Raw genomic sequence first — 18,308 nt, forward strand, 5'->3', positions numbered from 1 at the left:
TAGATCTAATCATGCTGATTTCAAAAAAACTTAAACCACTCTCATTCTGTATTCAGACTTCGCATGGATGCACCTTCCTGGTCTCAGAGTTCAGCACCTAGACACTCAATGGCACCAGTGCTTTCAATAAGCTTTAGAAACTATTATATAAAATATAAACAAATGAAGTGCAAAAAAACCCTCTTGATAAACAAGCATATTTCCCTTAGAAGCTTGTCATTTTCATGAAAAGCTGCATGTTGTCCCAAGATGTGAGATTTTCATTTTTGGTAAACTAAGAACTAGGTTTTTATCAATCATTCATTTGCACTGCTGTCACGTGTAGATATATTCTTCTTTTCAGGGCCATTTGTTATCATCATCTTAAAAAAATAATGTTGTTGATCAAATTAACAGGAATTTGTGTCAACAGTGTTTCATGTATAATCAGAATTACGTCACGAAAGACCACAATAAGTCAAAGAAAGACAGTATTGTGCGAGGGACACAATTAAACAACAAATAGTCACATATACATGCAAAATGACGGGCCGTTATCGCAACATGGTTAGCCAGTATGTTGCCAAGAATGGGCCCAATATGTTAATGATGAACTACACTTATGCAGAAATAGACAGAATATCAGCAAACATGCCCACTGAATGCCAAGGGTGAGCCACTATAATGCCAGGCATAGCCGGAATGTCACCAAAAATGTTCACTAACTATCAATGTTGTCCTATTATTATGCCACTGTCATACCAAAGATAGCTAAACTGTTGTTGTTATACATGGTGTTTCATACTGTTCGTGAGAGCTCAACTTCTGATACATAAATGAAGCCCAGATACAATGTGCAACAATTACTTTTGGTTCAAGTAGGAAACTTGTGATACGAGCAATGGGCTAATGCTTCCACAAACAACACTTCAGACACTAAACACCTCTCCTCAAACAAGGAGACACTGATAGGTCCAAAAGGCCGCACCCTAATGACTCATGGGCTCATTTAAAGAAGGGAGGTAAAATAGATAGATGACCCATCTGCCCATCTTTGAGTTCTTCACTTCATTTCCATTGGAGGAGTCCATGCCAGCTCTGCCCCCAACGAAACCTTGGCAGTAGGGTAGCTGTCAAAGGACCACTATTTCCATGTTTCCAGACAGTGTTTCCTATTCCTTTTATCTGCCCAGGGCCACCATGAAGAGCATAGCAGTACTTGGCAGGAAAATCATGATCAATGTCCCCCACTTGCTGAGAGAAAATGGGAGCAATGGCCAATGCACATGCACAACGTGTGGGAACAAATTGGTTTCGTTACAATCTGGGTGCAAATTAGTTTGTGCCAGACACAGTCTATAGGCAACACATAGTAGAGATCTGAGGGCACAATCATTGTGACACCAACTATCCTGAATGACACTGTTGAGAAAAACGAATCATGTTGGCAGTAGGTGGTGAGAAAATACAAGTGGGTTTGTACAGATAGAAATCTTTGGCACATTATAGGAGCACAACATGTCTTGGAGCAAAGCTTGAACAGAGAAAAGTGGGGTGTTGCTCGGCTTATATGAAATTATGAGTCTAGTGAAAGACAGGATGGGCAAAAAATGTATTTGAGAGCTTATTGGGTCTTATTATAAGTCTCTGGTCACATTCTGTTGCGTAATATGGGATACTGTGTAAAGAAATAGAGAGAATATTGATCACAGGGACTTGACTCAAGAAAACAATTCGTTTTTTATCACAATCTGCATCATAAATATGTCTGATGATACCTTCTGGGGATCTTGAAAACTTGAGTTTATTAACAACTTGTTTGGGGAAAAAACATAGCTTTTGTAGCATCTAAGGAATATCAGGAGCTTTGAAGTAAAATTGGAACAAAAAAGGGGGACAGGAGGCCAAAGAAAGAGTTTGCAGGCACAGTCTAGAGGCATGCAATAATTCATCTTAAAATCCATTGAATGTGTAGCACAAACTGGGCACAGGTTGATGGTTGGACTCAATTGGGGATTAACGTCAACCTTGATTCACAGTTTAGGAGCAAATATGAAAACAGAGTCTTCCATAAAATGGATCTTCTAAAGCCACATCTGATGGTATAAATGAAGGTTCTTGCTTGTACTTTCAAAGAAACTATAAGGTTCTAATTCTGTAGAAAATTTTTAATGTAAACTAAAATTTTGAAAATGTGTCCCTTATCTTGGTGCAAGTATTAAGTCCCTATTGCTCTTCAGAAACTGTTAGTAATATTACTAAATCAAGTTCACATTTTCATAGCTTTAAGAAATGTCTTCATTGTGATAAAATGTTTTTGAATTAGCCACAATCCACAAATGATGGTTTAAATTAAACTAGTCACTGAAGAGCATTCACAAATATAAAGGATTGAACAGTGGGACGTTCTAACATGCTTTTGAGTCTTGTGGTAAGCGGAAGTGCAACTAAGCCAACTGTTTCAGTATTAGCTTTTATGGCAAAACAACCACTATTAATTTGTACTAAAATCACAAGTATATTCATTGTTAATTTATAGTAATATTAAACAGATTTACTCATCACTGTAACAATATAAACATCAATTCAGAAAATCTACTAGTGTAGTGCTTCATGGTGGTAGAAAGAAAGAAAGTGGTCTAAGGTTAGTGGTATTGTTGGTTCCCAGAGGTTTAGTATTGCTGAAGAAGTAATTGAGTCTAATTTTCCGTCTTGGAGGTGTGAACAAAATAGACCCCTGTAGAGGACAGCAACCTCTGATACTGAGCGGTATAACTCCAAAGGTTGAATATTGAAGCCATAGTGGTAGAAGGTGTACTGGGTATCACAGACAGATCTGGCATGTGAAACATAGTATTGGAAGCAGCTACCATTAAAAGTGTTCCAGAGTTTAACGCTGCGTGCGGGACGTTTTGCCATCACGTTTGAGTGAAGCATATAGGAGATTTGCTCTCCCTACCCGTGGTCAGCTTTGCCAGATTAATTCATGCAGCCACTGGGGAAATGATGTATCAACATAAGTTGTGTAAATTCACAACTTCTCATCATTGCATTTAGAATTATTTTAGCCTCCTCCAGGCATTGGTGAGGTGTAATCTCTTCTGCCTGCCACCTGTCTTGTTTTGTATTGTACAACAAAATATTATATGTACCAGTATATATTTCTGAGCGCGCTGTCTCAAACTTGTTTTTATCTATATATTGAATACATTTTGTATATTTTTCTAATATATCTTATATGGGCTTTTCTCCGTTTTTCTCTATTCACTTTTTAAGTATGTAGAGTTTTTCCTTCTTCCCAAATTTTTTTTCTATTGTTATTGATTGTGTGAAATTGATATTTTTATAATATCTTGAACCGCTGTTTGGACTAAATACCATTAAAAGTGAGGCACCTGATACTCCCTGTGGACCTCCTGTTAGAAGAATCCTCTCCTTTGTCCTCTGCCTAAATAAAATGTGGTGTCCTGGTTGTGCAGGCCTGGTGGATTCGCAAACACATATTTTCCCAGTGTGTTTTCTGAATAAGAGTTGGTTGGATACTGAATTGTTTGAAAATGTAGCATATCTAGTGTACTGTGTTTTACCCCTGCTGATGAAAGGGCAGTTTCATCTTGCTTATAATACCCGCAACTTAGGCACGGATATGCCATCAACTTTTATACTTTTTATGTCTTTTGACAATATGCCAAGTTTTGATGTAGTGTGATAATATTAAAATCTGAAATTGTTTTTTAAGGCCCTCTGACACCTCTTTGGCATTAAGCTATGCCTCATCTTGTGTTACTTTGACAATCTCTCTTTCTAGTCTTACTATGTGTTCGAGAGCTATGTCTATTCGAAGACCCACCCATTGCCTGGAACACTTGCTGGCTATAAAGCTAAAATTCTCCCTACAATTTGGTTCATCAACTAAGTTTGAGGGTGCACTTTTAATTTGTAGTCCTACAAGAATGGTATTGGATTATAGATATTTTTTCATTAAATGTCCATGAAGTCAGTTTCTTGTTTATTTTCTCAAGTTTCTCTATTTTGGCTTGCAGAGCATCACAAAGTCACAGTGGTTTATCCAGAAAGGGTGGGACATTTAGATGTTTTTCTACATAATCCTCACTATAACATAAAGTTTCTTTTTCTGACATAAGCAAGTAAATCTAGAAAGAATAACATCCTCAAAGAGTGCCTTTGCAAACTAGTAACTGCAAGGAGATCAATAAATTTGAGTATGAGGTAAAACCAATTACCCTTGTAATCTGGGAATGCATACAATAACTAGGACGGTGGCTCATTCGGGAGAAGCGTCTCTCAGCCTATGCTTCTATAGCAAAACTATCACTGTTAATTTGTACTGAAATCACAAGTATATTTATTGTAAATCCATAGTAATATTAGGCAGATTTATTAATTACAGTAAAAATATAAAGATCAATTCAGAAAGTCTACAAAGTAATAGGTGCCCCAAAAACAGCACATTGAAAGTGATGAGTGACAGAAACTGTGCTTGTGTTACATTAACATGAATAACAATCCTTTGACGTTGTTGACAAAGCAGTGTAATCATTCATTTCAACTAATTCAAATGTTAAGTTTACTGTACGACACTACAAAGAATTTCTGGTCAACAAATACAATAATCGACGTTTCGACCCACCAATGACTCTAAAGGGTTTTCTTCACTTCACAAAAGATTAAAAACCGTATTATGCAGCATAGGAGCCGGATCAGACGTGGAGTTGTGGGAGCTCCCCTGGTGGTGCTATACCAATGTCTACAACACTTGGTAGATGAAATAAGATGGCAAGTCATTGAACGTGAACTGCAAAATCCAGGTGGAGGAGACCAGAAAAGAAAACTTTCCAAAAAGGAATTGAAGCGGATCGTTCAAAATGGCTCCATTCCAAATGGACTAAACAATGTGTAGGACTGTAGACAAGATGCATTATTCTAGTAACCTCTGCAACCCTCATTGGACTGATGGACCGGTGAAATTACCATATGAAATGCATATGTAGTAATATATTATATGTTGATGTGATTGTTTAAGTCATCTTGAAGCTCCAAAACATGTAATGACAACCCTTATGAGACCGGCTTGTAATATGGTTTCCTCCTCCCATCTGTAATGTTTACTGTTGTAATTAAACTATGACTTTGACATTGGGTTAGGATGCTTTATCACAGGGCCTTTGCCAGTTGCTTTATTTTTCTGTTGTAATGACACTTCCATTGGGACTATTCTGGTCTATGTGTTTCCAGGGTCATTTGTCACTGGATCTGGTGTGTTATAAGTCTATTGTCCATATCCATTGAAGGTTGTATGTGGTCTTGGTAGAACATTTACCTTGCAGTTCAGGACCCCCTTTTTCCTTTTACTTGGTTTCATTTTACTAAGAGGCACAATTTTTACCCAAGGTATTTTGTAGAAACAATGCAATTCATTTACTAGCTAATTATCACTAGTAGTCTGGTAGTGTGCATATTGTGCTGGCAGATTCTGCAGTGATAAATTGACAGAACGTGCACTTGCAGTGAGCCACCCCTGAACTTTGGCGTCTAGAAGAGTTTTGCTCCAGCGTCAGAAAGTACTCCGGCAATCCACTTGAGGGCATGAGCAGACTGTTTTAGTTTTTCAAATAGGAAATAATTGCTTGAAGACAGATCAGTTCCCTTTTGTCCTTTCAGGCAAGAATACATTTGAATGCTTTAGAAACATTTAGTGTTGCAAGGCAACAGGTGAGTAACTATGCCCTTTAGTTACTTCCGATGCAGACAGAGGTTTTTTTTGTGGTTTTCTCATGATCTGGTTATTTTTACTTTTTTCATATGAAAGATCTACTTGAGCCTGTCAAGCAAGAAAACATTAAGCGCTTTAGAAACATTTATTGTTGCAAGATAGTGGGAGAGCCATTATTCCCGTTGGTTACTTCCTGAAGTGGAAAGTGGCTGTGTTACTGACGTCATTTTCACGATATTGCTTGGCCCTTTCAGAGCATTGATCCTATGATGGCATTATGCTTTGGCCTAACAATATATTCATTTGAAAGTGAGGAATGTGAGCTATTTGTTAGCATGTTTAATAAGTCTCACTAGATGGATCCAGGAAGTTTTATACACAACAACTAAGCAAATATGGGTTTTGATGCCTGTTTTTCAGTTTCCGTGAGGCATATAGATGTCATTTTCTCTGAATTTCAACTGATACTTCCCTATGATCACGTGTTGTAATTAAAATGTACAGTGCCAGGTACTGTTTAACATGTCCAACAGCCAGGGATTAACCTTTTTCTACAACTGTCATGTCTGGTTTTTGGGCCCAATGATGTACATTCCTATAGGAATATTTTTGTTGAATAAACACCAAAACACACCATGATTGTATAGAAATCTACATTTATAAACTGGTTGAAAAGTGTGGGATTGTCTTATGTAGGTATCCCTATTTTTTGTACACAGGTTTGCTCATTAGTTGTGTACTAAAGATGTCCTTTCTGGTAGTGAGGTAAAATCTATGTAAACATGCCCCCCTGCTACACAAAATCATTTTGCTAACAGCTGATGTTAAAAAAGGGTGTTCTTGATACTTTCTCCAATAGGTTGCTCCCCTTTTGTCCTGAAGAAGTCCCTTTTTGAGTCATTGGAAGGGTCAAAAAGTCAACAATTGTTTTTGACCAAACATTATTTGCAGTGTCATACGGTGAACATACAATTTGAGTCAGTTTTAATGAATGACTACACTGCTTCATGAACAACGTCATAGGATTTTTATATGTATTAATGTAACACTAGCGCATACATCTGTCTAATATTACTATAAATTAACAAAGAATATACTTGTGATTTCAGTACAGATTAACAGAGGTTGTTTTGCCATAGAAGCTTAGGCTGAGAAACGCTTCTCACACTGGAGCCACTGTCTTAGTGATTGTATGCATACCGAGGTTCCCAGGGTTATTTGGTTTAGCCCATGTTCATATTTATTGTTCACGTATTAAGCACAAGAAACACTTGGAATGTAAGATAGTTACCATGATGTATGATGCCATTCTCCAACAATGCTTGTCCAAGATGAACCCCCTCTTCTGGCTTTGATATCTCTTCAATTTCCATTAACCAGTCGACAAACTCACTGGGCGGGTGAAGCAGAAAAGTGACACATTAAATCAGTTTAATGCAGCTTTGTAGAAACATAACATTTTAAGATAATACAGGACTATGTAAGAATTGGCAGAACCTAACATCCTATGTATGTCTATGACTACCCTTAACACCAACATTTCAGTTTACATGGTGGATATTCAATTAAATGATTGTGTGGAGCCTGGAATGTTGATTGTGTGATTATAGATATTCATGTGTTTAAGAAGCAGTCTGAAGAAAACACCTGCATCTAAACAAGCATAATAAATTATCTGGCATAAGCATCATTGTGGACCAACACGTCTGAACTCCGGGCGGATGCGTCGGCTTAGACTGGTGGAGAGCAGGTTGTAGGAAGAAAATGCAGCCTGCCACCCCCACACAAAGTCACCCCCAGGATGGGAGAAAAATATAGACTACCTCCTTTATTTGTTGTTCTTTCCCATGGCCACAGGTCAGATGAGTGTATGTTCCCAAATGAAAAGATGCACAAAGCAAACAGGCATGCCCTCATATTTGTGTGTCATACAAGTCGGTTACGCCCCCATTTGAATGTGTATGTACAAAGAAGTCCCTGCAGTTATATTATTACAAATGAGATTCATCCACAGGCACTTGCAATCTCAGCTTGCACTGTATGGCTATCTGTGTCAAGGGGTGAATGAATATATATGAAAAATAAAGATGATAGGCAGCATCCCTGGGATAGCTTGGAGTAATATATTTTCTTGAATGAACTGGAAATACCAGCTCAGACTACTGAGAACTGACTGGATCCCATCAAGGATAACCCCTGAGACTCCTGTCCACTCTTGCAAGATTTAAGTATGCATAATATGTGAGACAAAATTGCTAAATACCAATGTGCATGTCAAAGTCTAATTCCTTAAGTTTCAAATTGATACTGCAAAGAGCCAGTTTAAGAATCAATTTGGAATTTTGAGATATATGTCAGAACCTGACCAAAGTCCTACCATCCAACTAGTGCTTGGACCACTCATCATCACCCAACCAACCACATCCTACTTGCCAAGACATTTTCAGATGGTAGAATGTCTCTCTGAGGCTGCTGTCTACTTTCTGCCATTTTCATGAGGCTAGTATCTTTCCTCTAAATATAGACACATTTGAAGCTCCCTAAACACAGCGTGCAATATGCACCAAATTGACAAGTGATCTCCACTCTTTTAAACTCACAATGTGTAAGGTGCAGATGTTTGTATGTCATTGCTCTAATTTTCAGGTTACAATCATATGTCTGGCTTGTTTCAGAGGCCCTACTTTCAACCATGACTAGTCACCACCCTATCAAAATTACGTGAAACAATGGAATTTAACCTTTCCCAATGCTGCGCTTGTCTATTTTCCTTGATCTACTCAGAATACTCACAACTGTCTTCTTTTTAAAAACTTCTATTAATTAATTGGGCAGCATGCCCACTGCTTTGTTAGAACATATCCCACCTCTGAGTGCAGCAATTTTTACACCATTTTCAGGTTGATCAAAATTGCACAAAAATAAATGGAAGACAATACCCTATAATAGGCTGCATAGAACTCAGTTAGTAATCGGCCAAATGTTCGTTTTGTAATGTGCCTTTCTCCATAAAAAAAAAATAGCTTTTAATTTTGCAGTTACCCAAAAAAGGTATATCCAACGAATCTGTCATAGCATGCACACTGCTGAGTGAAAGATTTAAAAAATGCAGACATATTTGGTGTAGTTATGTGGACCCTGACAACACTAAGTTGCCTTGTAGGTGTTTCATGTTTTTTTATCATTTCATTCTTTTATAGGTAAGACAAAATTCCAAGTACAGAGATCGCTGCCTGAGAAGGCCAGTGCTGACGCTGTCACCTTCTTAATCCTTCCCATCTCCTTACTCTTGAGGATAACCAGGTAAAGAAGGTCATCACTGAGGCAGCCCTGCCAAATGCCATTTATCAAGGCTTAGTCTAATGCAAATGTTAACCATTCCCAAAATGACACAAGTCCTTTTTGTGCCACCCAGTGTAAAAAGTTGTCAGTGCACTGAGAAAGTCTCTGACAATTGTGCTACTACCAATGTTTGCAGCCCAATCAGAAGATAAAGGGTTAACAATTGTCATGCTTAAACCTCAGAACAGTGTGGGATGTTTGGCCGTTTCTCTTCTCTACAGACCCTTATGTCAGTGCTGAACAAATGCCTGCCAGAGAAAGTTCTTTTTCTGGTGGTTGCCCTGCCTTAGTCTGGTCCAATCCTTGGTTCAAGGAACACCTTGCAGGAAAACCTACACAAATTCCAGATGACTGATGGATCTGCATGGCAGATGCCTCTGAGGACAGAGCTGCGTATGAGCCAGGAGATAGAAAGACAACAACTTGCTTGGGTCATGTATCACTAGCGATGTCCTATTGCTTCATCTACGGTGACTCCTGCACAATACTCGAGACACCACATGTAAACAGAGTGCTAATGCTAGCTCTTCCTCACCTCAAAGGGACATAGAGCCTTTCTACTTAGTCATTGATAGGGATCTAGAACAATCTGAATCATGTTTGTGGGTGTTACAGTTTCAGAGTTATCACAATTCAAATCCCGAGGTCGACTCTAATCCTAAAGTCCAGTTCACAGTTGGGACTGGTGAGGGCTTTAAACTCAGGTCCTTGATTGCACCCTTTACAGTCCTCTCATTGTATGTGCCTTTACATTATGGTAACCCAGGAAGATTTTGATGAAAGTGCTGACCCTCTGCGATATCTTCCACCCATTGCCAGATCTAGGAGACCAGTTGTGTCCTCAGCTGGTAACACATGAACTGTGCCCTGACTGGACAACTACTACTGGCGATAGGGTAGGCACATGGAACTGAACATCAAGGTTCCTGGCACTCTTAAAAACACCATTTTGTTTATTCCAGGAGAAAATTGTTATTGGGGTATTTTTGGGTAAATCCATTATTGGTCACCAAGAAAACAAGAACTAAAGGGAAACATTGAAAGACGCAACCTGCATCGCTCTCAAATATAATCCAGATACACACAAGATGCAAGGGGTCTGATCAAATCAAGCAGCTTCAAGGGGCATAGACATCCTCTGTAATACTCGGAGTAAAGAAACAGACTGAACCTACAAACATCTCTGTTTTAAGGACCCACCATGTGGTGACATGCTTCATTATGTTGTTCCTCCCCACACCACTAAGAACTAGGTTAGTGGTGCAGGCTACAACTCCCACAAAACTGGAGGAGAGCTCTTGGGAAAATGCCTATGACGATACCCCTGAATGAGCTGTGTTGGTGAGGGTGAAGGTGAGCAGAGTGTAATAGTGAATAGTAAGAAAGGTGATTTAAAAATGCATCTTGGTGGACAAAATTGTAACTCTCTTGGATGTCCCTGAGGTGCACACTAAAAAGAGAAAGAAATGAGGATACAACTTCATCCTAATAGTGATAAGGGGCCAACATTTTTCTGCTATTCCTACTGACCTTACTAAGAGTCTTGCCACTCTGCAAGAAAAACTAAACATAGAAATAAAACGGAGTTCAAAAGCTGGTACCCAGTTAATGCGGCTTGACCAATATTGCCAACATCTGAAGAACAATAAAATAATACCAGAGAAACATGCAGTGTTTTGGTAATGTAACAACATACAGGTAAATATGGTTTCATATATCAATAGCATTTGAGTGCCACCATAAATCTCAAGTCAGTGAGACTGAACAACACATCACCCATCTGTTATATTATAACAAGAAAGGCTCACCCACAATATTAGGGTATATCATTCTCAACTCGCCAACTCATTGACAGACAGGGGCAGGGCTATAGGTAATACAAATCAAAGTCAGCCAAAAGAAGAAATGTGTGTATACACAACTCACTAGAGTGTATATAAACTGACATGCAAGTCATAGACCCCACTAGAACATCTGAATGAAAACTGTAAAAAAATATAAACCAAAAGTGTGGAATTCAATTCCAATATAAATCAATCGTAGGACAGGTTGAAGGCCTTATGTCGGACAGAGAGTCAAACCAAGAGAAGAGGGAGCCTAGTGCAGCATAGTTTCTATCACAATATTATAGACAATACTGGTCTGGGAGCAAATATTAGAAAAACACGTACCTTGCCAAAAGTCCTCTTAAGGCATTATTGGGCCATTTTAGTGTAAATTCAGAAGCTGGTGCATCAACCACTGATTTGTCCAATTTGCACCCAGCATGAAAGTCCTTTGAAGAAGAGGTCTAGAATATCTGAGCATTCCTGCTACATAGTATTTCTTTGCCTGGCTTTTCTGTACTATTGAAACTTTAAATATTAACACTAAAGTGAGTCTCAGAGATAGCAGAGAGCTCACAAACATTGCCTCTTAGGCAACACTGTCCACAGGGCTTAATGTTATTTTAAAATCTAGAGCAGGAAACTTCTAATATATGTAGGATGTACCTCATAACCAGATAGTGTTTCAAATTGTGGGTTTCTGTGTGTGCTCCAATCTTAACCTTTCATTTTACTTACATGTAAATAAGGTTGTGTTCTTGTTTAGCTATATAGCACTGACTGGACATTCATTTATTGAGTGTGGTGCAGCAGTTGAATTTCTAACCCCTACCACTCCTTACAATGAGCCTTGACTGTTTGGCCTTCCTACACCTAGAGCGCCAAATGCCCAAACGTAGCTATTGGAATGCAATAGTATTGATTGGCCACTCTGGGCCACCAGTGATCACCGCCCTTACCCACCACAGATGTTGCTTTGTAGCAGTGACAATCGACTTAAAAAGTGAACTAACATTCATTGCTTACTAATACAATCCAGGCTTGAGACTTTACGGTCAAGCATGCATCATCAGCATGCTTGTGAATGTACCCAGGCATGCTTTTCACCAAAGTTTTCGGTGCTTCGGGTACATTTTGTGTAGCAAGGGTGCTTCCTGAGACTATAGGTAGGTGTTTAATATTTATATTCCACTGTGGTAAATTGGCTCCATCTAATCAGAAGAGAGATGAACCACCACTACAAGCATGGCTACTAAAGCCCATTTGCATAGCAAGAAAGACCCATAATCCACCATGTCAAAAAAGAGTGACAGTGTATGAAGGAATGAGAAACTGTCATCACAATTGAGTATTCTAAAGGTTATAGGTAAAGACCTGAGACATCATCCACCACACCTCACTACTCCAAACATATACTCTAATAATACCTGCATCTACACTACTAATGACACTACTTACAAGAACAACGGGCTCAGGTATGTGACCGAATCCTTGAGATCTGGGCATGATGGTACCCAAACTGCAGCAAGGCCATTCAAATCAACATAACATAACAAACACAACACAAGACAACTCAACACAACACACACAAGATAACATAGCATAACATAACGTAGACGGTGGCTATCGCGTTGCTACCCCAGAGACAGAAATCATTTTAATATGAATATGATATTTCTGTGTCCAACCTCTTCGCCCCAGTGCATAAACTGGTGTGCACAGAGAATCTCCCCTAGAACTCACGTGAGCAGAACCAGAAGTGAATATAATCTACATTGAGAGGTATAGTATACTCATCCAAAATGTGGCTACCTGGGTGGCAAAGATGGCAAATATGTGTTAGATCCTTCATTACATTCAGAACCTGGTATAAGATTCTCTTCACCGTCAGCGGCCACTACCGACAAATTGGGGCAGTGTGGCAAAATCACTTCAGATGCATTTGGTTGTGCAATAGGCACTGATTGAAAAACATAACTTTTGTTTCAAATATTCTTTTGTCAGACATGACTGCCCAGTGACAAGCGTAGTGCGTATATTCCTAAATCAGGCCCTGTCAGCCTCATGCTAGTCAAAGTACATCCCAGGCGTTATGTCTCGTTAACACACAACTATTGTGCATCAGTGTCCCATCATAGAGATATTGCCAATTACCCATACCAAATAGGGTTTATGAGGATGTTTCTTTAACTAGCTTTTAATGAAAGTATTTAGGGCCCCAGAATGTAATTGGGACATTAACAACTATTGGGATTTGAGCTCAAATTGTGCTTGCACGGTTTTTGCAAAACAAAAACATAAGGTTAGATTTTCAGGAACAAAGATAATTCTGCGCCTGTTATTTCCGATTACTGAGATTATGAGATGCTATATCGCCTGGTAAAATCTTCCGTAAACATTGACAAAATCGGAAATTGTGCCATAGGGTGTACACAATTGAGCTCCGATTTCTTAATGATGGGCTGATGCAAGATAAATGAATTGAAAACAAATCCGGCTCTGAGAGATAAGAAAGAACATGCATTTCAGAGACGTTTTACTGCTACAAAGAGGAAATAAAACAAACAGGAGCAGAAAATTGTGTTTGTGATACAAGGATAAGTCATACTCGAATTAAGAATATGTGCTTCACCCATGAGCCTAGGCAACATATTTATAACTGTGATGCGAGCATGCATGTGTTGCAATTAACCACTGCCAAATAGAACCAATGCTTCCATAAACCCCTCGAGTACTCACAATGCACTTTAAATAAGCACATGTGATAGCAATAGAGTTGGTGGGGCTGTCTGTCAGTGCCCAGGTCAAATATGTTTACACAACCAGAAAGGATTTAGCCATCATTTTGACAAGCCTACGTTTTGTTTAAAAACAAAAGGCACTTGCTTAGTAACAAAGTTTCCATATTCTGTAGAACACTGAATGCTTTATTTTTAGTGTGATGACAGTGTACATTTGTTTACCCGACTATCATTGATAGATTTGTCAAAACAATCCAACAGATTTTTTAAAGTATGACTAGGCTTGTGTGTGATTTGTATTGTTTTATTATTGAGCAAAATCTTACATAAACCCCAATTATAGGGTTACTTGTACATCCTTTATTTTGAAGTATTCCCTTTGCCTAAGATGACTTTTTACCTTTCCCTCATGGGACAATTGGCTGAAGCAGACATTTATTCTTAAAACTGTGAAACTGGATTGCGCCACATGCACTAGCACATGCTCACAGGATAATTTACTGAATCTGGACCATAACAAGGGAAAGGTACACATAATCGTATTGTATCAAGAACTTTATTTCGGCTACATAAGCGACCATAAAAGCACAAGACAAATATAACACAGCGTTTGTCGTGATGATACACATTTTCTTAAAATATCCTAACAAAAATGAATAAAAAACATCTTAAACATAAAAACATCGAAGCTTATCAAGTAATAAGTAATTAAAAGTTACAATATGGCCACGTTTGGCATCCTAGATAAATAGAGTTCTGATACTTCTAAAAGTTCGAAATGTCTAACCGACAAGCTGACTCCAGAGGGACACCAAACTGAATATCCCTTTGGGACTAAAGTGGTAGTTGTTAGACCTGGCATCCTTGGCGTGGTTTTCCCTGAATTTTTGCCTCTACCTCCTATGTTTTTGATGCTATGCTGTATGTCGTTTTTGCTGGTTTAGATGCTTTGGTCACTTTGCCACTGCTGATCAGTGTCACAGTGCAAGTGCTCCCTGTATAAATTGTTATGGTGATTGGTTATCCATGGTTGGCATATTTGTCTTACCAGTAGGTCCCTAGTAAAGTGCACTAAGTGTGCCAGGGCTGGTAAGTCAAATGCTACTAGTGGGCCTGCAGCACTGATTGTGCCACCCACATGAGTAGCCCCAAAGAGATGTCTCAGGCCTGCCACCGCAGTGCCTGCACACAGTTGCTAACTGCCATCTTGACCTGACAAGTGCACCCACTTGCCACGCCATACCTCTCCCTTTATGTGCACATAGGACACCCCTATAGCAGGCCCAAGGTACCCCCCTGGGCAGGGGGCAGTGCATGTGAAAAGTAGGACATGTACTGATGTGTGTACCATGTCCTGATAGAGAAATGCTGCCAATTTCGTTTTCCACTATTGAGAAGCCATCTTGCCCACAGGACAGAATGGGGAATGCTGTGTAACATGTTTACCTGCATATCTTCCCATAGGAGTGAGATGGTACATTGGAGTCTGGTATCCGTGAATTCAGAATTTAATAACACATCTTTTAGTAAAGATGGTTTTTAAATTCTGTGTTTGAAAAAAGCACTTTTAAAAAGTGGCTATTTTCTTGTTCAACCTTTCTGTGTGCCCCTGCCTGTTTGTGGATTGACTGTCTGGCTTGAGAGTGACAGGGGCTGGGGTGGCTCCAGGAATCTGGGCGAGTCAGCACTAGGCTGAATAGACCTATCTGCATTTGGAGTGGTGGGAGGAGTAGCACCTTGGGCCTGAATAGGGCTGTGCCTGCCGTCAACAATGCTAGCTCCACCTCCTGCGGTGCGTCTGAAGACCCTGGCCCACCTTCACAAAGGAAGAAGTTGTGCACTGGAAGAGTGCACCCAGAACTGGTTTGAACTGGGTCCAGGACCCCCTAACAAATAGAGAACAAAGACATTTGGGGTAAAAAAGTAAGAGCTGAAGCCCCTGTAAAATTAGACGACTTCCTGATCAAGAGGAATCCCTGTCAACAAAGATCAGCTGAAGAGACTGAGGAGAAGTACTGCCCAAGTGTGCCCAGGGCTGGCCTGCAGTTTGCTGTTTCTACTGAGAAGAGGACCAAGGAACTTTGTTGTGTGCTGTGTCCCCCCCTGCTTGAAGAAGGACTCTGCTGAGTGCTGTGTCCAACTGAAGAGAAGTCTCCAAGGGCCTGAGAAGAGCTGGCCTCCTGTTTCTGAAGTCCCAGGCACTAAAGGACTTCACCCTCAGCTTCCCTGAACTTCACTGCTGGGAGTTCCAGTCTGCCAGGAGGGCCTGTAACTGTGTGTGAGGCCTTTTTGCTGTTGGGAGCTGGAAGCACGACGCAATGGGGGAAAAGCGTATCGCTGCCGCAGCAGCCACTGTCGCATCATCGAGGAACCGTGTCGCCGCTGCCGCTGTTTGCAGCCGCATCCTAGGAGAAGCGTGCCGCCGCCACAGAGCGTGCCATTGCATCCCCGGATAAGCGTGTCGCAGGGTCGTCGCATCGCTGAGGAAGCGTGCCGCTGCCGATCGCCGCCGCAACACCGGAGAAGCGTGTCGCCGTCACCAAGGGTGTCGTCGCATCACCAGAGAAGCGTGTCGCAGGGCCTGTTGCGGCTCAGAAGGCCACCGAGTTTGCCGCACGGCCATCAGGCATGCACGCATCACCTCCACGTTGTCGCATTGCAGCAGAGACGCCATTTTGTTGCATCGCACCAGATCGTCGCAACACATCGATGCGCCATCTTGTCGCGCTTTGGAACCGGAGCGCAGGAAGAATCGACGCATCGCATTCTCTGCGCCCCTTTTGTTTGTTTTGCGTTACCAATCCTAGGTACTATGGGGCAGATCTATATTGGAGATGCGCCACTTTTACGCCGCCGTTGCGTCACTTTTGTGACGCAGTGGCGGTGTAAACCCTGCACCACGTTGCGCCATATTTACATCGTGACGCATCTATGGAGATGCGTCACGATGTAAAGCCCTGCGCCACGTAAAACCTGCGTCAGGTTTCACGTGGCATGTCGACAGAGGGGGGGGCGTTCCGTCGCAGGAACGCCCCTGAAAAGTGACTCAGTCAAATCTATAAGATTTGACTGAGTCACTTTCCCAACGCTGATGCACCAAAACCCTGCGCCTGCTTGAAGCAGGCGTAAGGCTTGACGCACCATGTTAGGGATAGGGTAGGTTGGAACAGTGCTGGAGTTGCGTCGCGCTTGCGACGCAACTGAAGCACTGCGCCAACCTTACGCCATCGGATGCATCACGCATCTGTTTATTCCTGCGCCATGATGCACCGCATAGTAAATGCGGCGTATCATGTGTGGCGCAAGGGTAAACTTGCGTGACGCATCTTTCCTGGCGCATCCTTGCTGATTTGCAGGGATGCGCCAGGGAACATAAATCTGCCCCTATGAGACTAAAGTGTCGCATTTATCATCGACAAGTTTATTTTTGCAACAACCCTTTTTAAAGACATTCTACTGAGTATCGGTATGTTGGATTTTTGTCATTTTGGTCTTGTGTAGTTTAGATAAAGATGTTTTATTTTTCTAAACTGGTGTGGTGTCCATTTGTGATGTCTTCACTGTGTTACTGTGAGTGTTGGTACAAATACTTTACACATTGCCTTTGGGATAAGCCTGTCTGCTCGTGCCAAGCTACCAAGTGGGTGAGCAGGGGTTATCTAAAGTGTGTATCCCCCTTACCCTGACTAGAAGCAAGGGTCCCTATTTGGTCAAAGGTACCTACCTCTGCCAACTAGAGACCCCCATTTCTAACACTAGTGATTACAATCATATCGATTTTCTTTTAGCTATAACACATTTTAAAAAAGAATAGATACTGACACAGGGTAGGCGAGTTTAGCTGTTGCAGATAGGCCAGGGCATCGCCGCATCTTCTAATTCCACTCTTCCTAATTATGAGAGTTAAAAACCTCTTAGTGTAGACAATATAAAACTTACAGAAAAAAAGAAAGTGGAGCAGACTCTGGGGGAGGACTCACCACATGGGCAAATTAACACTTTGCATGGATCTAATTGACCAATGGTAAAACCCAGATGCCACCTCACAAATTCAAGTCTAAATCTAGTTTAAAGCAAACTGCGTCAAGTGTGTCAACCCAAACTAAATACGGCAACAGAGCTTCACATAATCCCTGACAGACAACGTTAAGAATTCGGTTTCCTCTCTACGCTGGTTTCTAAGGGCTTTAAAAGGCTTCTTAACCCAAACAAGAGTTAGATGAGGGGCTAGAGAAGGCCTCCCCAAATTGGTCAATTCTGTCTTTATGTAGTGAAGCCAGGGAATCTTCAGTCCTCTGTCACGAGAGGCAAGCAAGAATGACCTCCTTGCTAAAAAAAACTGTCATGCGCGTTCTCCCATACTGCACACCACAAGGCAAGAAAGGGCCACTTTAATTCTATTCTCCACATACTCCACCCCAAGCTCTTGATGTACAATAAAGTTAGAGCATGGCGGGGGGACACCTAAGAGACACCTCAACAATCTGTTCAGCTCTCCCTGGAGGGGTCTGATATTCGAATAGTCCCATATTCCAACCCAAAAGAAAGAACAAGAACCACCAACACCCCCGTCCCCCTAGTCTGCTTGTCGCCTTGGTTCTGGGTATTGTGTCCACTCTGTTTCTGTCCTGGCCTATCCCCCCCCGCTATTCCTGTGTATCGGTAGGGTCCTCCCCAGGGGAGCTC

At 41.0% G+C, this 18,308-nt stretch overlaps 1 protein-coding gene across 1 annotated transcript in view; it reads right to left on the reverse strand.

Annotated features, from left to right (window-relative positions):
- Positions 1-18,308, reverse strand: part of PREX2 (phosphatidylinositol-3,4,5-trisphosphate dependent Rac exchange factor 2) — a 1,250,200-nt gene that overhangs the window by 793,702 nt on the left and 438,190 nt on the right. The window contains exon 12 of the mRNA XM_085605489.1: positions 7,005-7,105. Within this exon, the coding sequence (XP_085461615.1) occupies positions 7,005-7,105 (101 nt within the window). The remainder of the gene's footprint in view (positions 1-7,004; positions 7,106-18,308) is intronic.

Source organism: Triturus cristatus, chromosome 5_1 (assembly GCF_964204655.1).
Source record: "Triturus cristatus chromosome 5_1, aTriCri1.1, whole genome shotgun sequence".
Classification (NCBI taxonomy): domain Eukaryota; kingdom Metazoa; phylum Chordata; class Amphibia; order Caudata; family Salamandridae; genus Triturus; species Triturus cristatus.